This window comes from Diachasma alloeum, unplaced genomic scaffold (assembly GCF_001412515.2).
Source record: "Diachasma alloeum isolate Michigan unplaced genomic scaffold, Dall2.0 Dall_scaffold_00494, whole genome shotgun sequence".
Lineage (NCBI taxonomy): Eukaryota > Metazoa > Arthropoda > Insecta > Hymenoptera > Braconidae > Diachasma > Diachasma alloeum.
Window position 1 is genome coordinate 408348 of NW_021680627.1, and position 4382 is coordinate 412729.

General features: G+C 41.2%; 1 protein-coding gene across 1 annotated transcript in view; it reads left to right on the forward strand.

The window, feature by feature from the left end:
* The window catches only part of LOC107042655 (syndecan), a 63374-nt gene extending 59000 nt beyond the window's left edge, over positions 1–4374 (forward strand). The window contains exons 2-5 of the mRNA XM_015263795.1: positions 1844–2027; positions 3122–3222; positions 3320–3485; positions 3950–4374. Of these exons, the coding sequence (XP_015119281.1) occupies positions 1844–2027; positions 3122–3222; positions 3320–3485; positions 3950–4131 (633 nt within the window). The 3' untranslated portion in view covers positions 4132–4374. The remainder of the gene's footprint in view (positions 1–1843; positions 2028–3121; positions 3223–3319; positions 3486–3949) is intronic.
* Positions 4375–4382: the final 8 nt, after the last annotated feature.

Genomic DNA, 4382 nt, shown 5'->3' on the forward strand with positions numbered 1-4382 from the left:
GTATAAAAATACAACTGCGTGAAACACACAGGAGTATAAAAATACAACTGCGTGAAACACACAGTAGTATAAAACTTCAACTGCGTGAAACACACAGTAGTATGAAACTTCAACTGCGTGAAATACACAGCAGTATGAAAATTCGGCTGCGTGAAACACACAAACTTCACGCATGCGTGGATTGTATGGAGTGTATGGGAGTGATTCACGTAATGGTGCGAAGGGTCACGGCCATTGGTAATTCAGAATTTCGTGGAAAAATGAGAGAGAACTGTAAATTTGGCTGCATTTTTCCTTGAAAATGAATAGGAAGCCAGAAAATTCCGGTAAATATATTCTTGAATTTTCGGGACAGTGACACTGAGTGCGATTTAGGGGGAAAAATCATGAAATTTCAGATTTCCTCAGCTTCCCCTCGGCCTGCATTTCTCACACTCGTCATAAAAGTTTTTTTCTGTCTTGTGACGAAAGTGGCTACATATTTTGTTATGAAGACCAGACAGGGATTTACGGACGCGCAGCGGCCACTGGTCATGTCCAAAAAAAAATTGCAAAATCTAAAAACAACTCTCCAAATTCGGAACTCATCCTCAATACTCCATCCATTCTTCCATTCTTCATTCATCCGTCGTGATACTCAAAGTGCAACAATTCTAATAGTACACTTCATTCTCAAGTAGTTATTACTCGCTAGAAATTAATATTCAAGTGGGAAGAGATTGACAAATTCCCGCCATACTCCTGGCATTCCAACTTTCTAATAGTTATGTAATGTTTAATATTTCATACGATGGGCACTCGAGGTGNGGGGGGGGGGGGGGGGGGGGGGGGGGGGGGGGGGGGGGGGGGGGGGGGTAAGGGTCTCTCTTAATTCTCTCTGTCGCGTGCTTCTTTCCCGGAGTTTAAATAATGCAGTTGAATTTTTTTTCAGCACTCGGAATTGTCTGCAAATGAGAGAGCACTTTGAGTCTCTCCTCGGTGCATTGCCCCCTTCTACTCCTGAAAATGTTTTCATAGAGCAAATCGAGACACATTAAGGATTATTGCAGCCATTAAATGAACATTGATTAATACCGAGGCATTAGTGAGGCGATTATTGGATATGGAAAATTATGTGTCTCTACCGCATATTCTGTGTGTACCCTCCTTTCGACGTTTGTTTCGGGGGAATTCGATTGGGTCATGATTAATGATGACACTTTTGCACTGAAATTGGGCCGAAACATTCTGGAGGAATGTGGGCGATGTTGTTTTGGCGCCGAATGCTCGGAATATTTGCAGGTGTGGGAGGGGGCGAGTTTTATTCGCGGATCTGTCATGTTCTAGCGAATGTATTGATGAGCATTTTGCGGAGTTATTGACGTTTTGATGGAGTCTGTCTGGAGTATTTTATACTTATTGCTGTCGCGAGTGTTATTGATCATGAGGGATGGCGATAAATATTCAGAATGGAGGAGTGGACCTTTTCATTCTGGAAATTTAAGGGAAATATTTATTCCGTTTATCTAACTGAAAAAATTTCGGAAAAATGATCAAATATTCTGATAAATGCTGACGTTTAAAATAATATAAATTTGAGAGCTCAACAATTATGATTCATGACAATTATGACATGTTCATTATGACATGGAAAAAAAGTGCCCGAAAATCTAGTGACACTCAGGATGAAAAAGTCCATTGAGGAAACGTTTGGATATTTAGAGGGCGCACGACAACAGCTTGAGTCACCAGTAAAATTCCTATTGATCATCGGTCCATATTCGACATAACGATCTCACAAAATTCAATCCCAAATCGAATTAAAATAAGTCAATACAAATTTTTCCTTGAATTATTTGTTCAGGAGGAGCAAAGTGGGAAGGATAGATCAGCGGGTAACACAAACTACAATTCATATCCCGACGACCTCTACCTTGACGATCAGGCCTTGGAAGGCTCTGGACGAGGTGGTGGTGAAGTGAGAGACGACCTCGAGGCATCAGGCAGTGGCCTAGGCCCCGACGACGAGGACGGCGACGGCGATCGAGGTAAAATCCCCTCCCAATACCCAAAACCACCCTCGACCCCTGGAAAAAAATGATATAAAACAAATCCAACCAATGTCCATCCCTCGCAAATGGTTCATCCCCATATATAACCCGACGTGTCGTATCAATTTCCCGGGGTACAACGTCCAAGCGGAAATTTTTGTCCCCCTAAAAAAAATTGAAATATAAATCGCATGTGTCACCACGGCCTAGTTCACGATATATTCGTAAATTTCTGAGTCCCAGTTATCGGAAATGCATTTTCATTCACCCACACAGTCGTGTCGTTTTGTATCGTCAATATTCCCACATATCGTCGGGTTATATCGGTGGAAGGCATAGAATTGGTAATGCCCAATGACGATGAAGCGTCATGCCGTGGGCTTGATGGACGTTACGCCCGGACCTCCGTACACGGAAGCGTCACAAATTGCACGGTTATTGCACTTTACCAATACCGCTTCACCAGGCTTCTGCATTAGCTTATCTGAACGTTAATTACATGCGTTTCCAGCTGCGGAAATTAATGCTGTAATGTGATAAATTATTTTAGGGAATGATTGATGGATTTTACGGGTTTTATGAGGGGCTTCGAGACAGCAAAACATTTGTTGAATGAGAATATGATCTACTGACGTTGGTGGCAGAGTGGGCTAGACGCGAGTCCACACGCTGACAGGAAAAAATAGGAAATTCACGTGAACTGTTGAAACTTTCCTATTTTATGTTTTTCGATGCACGGAGAGAAATATTCAATAAAAATTACATATCTTTCCCGTAATTCCAGAGCGAAATCCGTTTTACCCCGCCATTTCGATGGATATGAAAAAATGTTTCAAGCAAGCAATATTCCTAGGAATCTAACGAACAAATTGGGAGAAAAAAATTTCCTAACAGAATGAGATTTTCTTATTCCGAAAGAATTTTTGAGCACTCTCAGTGCAGAGTGAATTTTGATTGTTGAGAATCGGTCAACTTTTGCGGAAGATATGAGTGGGCAATAATTGGGCGCTAATGTCACCTCTAACATTAATCTGTAAGCGATTAATTTTTTGGAAACGTTCATTAACTGATTTGCGTTGGTTCTATTTCAGATTTCAATAACATTAACAGTAGGATATTGCCCGAGCAGAAACCAGCCGAGCCAAATACACCCTACGTCGAGGATCCCCACAATACCAAGCACGTAACAGAGGTAATAAAGATTTAATTCAAAATTCCGAATTATCTCTTCTCCGTTAATAAATTAAAAAACTCTCCATTAATAAATTGAAAAATATTTTTCATCGCAGGATCTTGCCCCGAAGAGACCGGATAACGAAGTAGACCTCGCCCCTGGTCGCGAGGACGAGCCAGAGGGAGAGGAGGACCCTGACGACTCGCACGAGGTGTTAATCATGAATCCCAAGCACGAGGATCGCGCGAGCTCGTTCTTCGCGCAGCCGGGCGTTCTAGCCGGTAATTATCGTCTCCGTAATCCCTGAATGAAGGACTTATCAAACCCAATTGATAAAAACGTAACGTGAAGGGGTGACAAGATCTGGTGAAATTAAATCTTATTAATTTCATATTCAAATAGAGACAAAAATCGAAATTTCACCCCTGCATTGTCGAACAAATACCTAGATAATAGTAGACAATTGAAAATTTTTATTCAGTAAAATTTTAAAAGATCTCGCGATTGGAAATTTGAACACTTGATGAAAAAATCCGTAGAAAATGGACATTTCAGTGCAATTATTTTACAAAAATCACTGTAAGTCCGGAAAATTCAAGTGAAATTGGGTTTTAAATATTTATGTTTCAATCGCAAAATCCAGTAATTGTAAAATCCAGATAATTACTTCTAAACTGGCCTGAGATTTCAATATTTTTCACAACAATTCCTTTCAACAACTAATCCCCCAAATATTTATTTCCAGCTGTCATTGGAGGAGCGGTTGTCGGCCTGCTGTGTGCAATTCTCGTAGTAATGTTCATCGTCTACAGAATGCGTAAGAAGGACGAGGGCTCGTATGCCCTCGACGAGCCAAGAAGATCCCCAGCAGCGGCGTCGTACCCAAAACCCGGTGCGCCACATCACAACCGTGAATTTTACGCTTGAAGGGATTAATTTTAATACTAAAATTATATTTCGGTTCGTGCCAAGCTCGAGGCGATTAAACCGATTATTGACCGAGTCAGGACATGATTAAATTCAAAAAAGAAGTAAATCATTCGATAAGAGAGAAAACTAAAAGCAGGATTTAAAATTGCAGATGGAATTTGAATTTTGCATGGCGTTAGATCGTCGACGGGGGGTGCCTACAGAGCTCCAAATACTCATCTTTACTCGGACGAGGTTTTCTCTCTCTC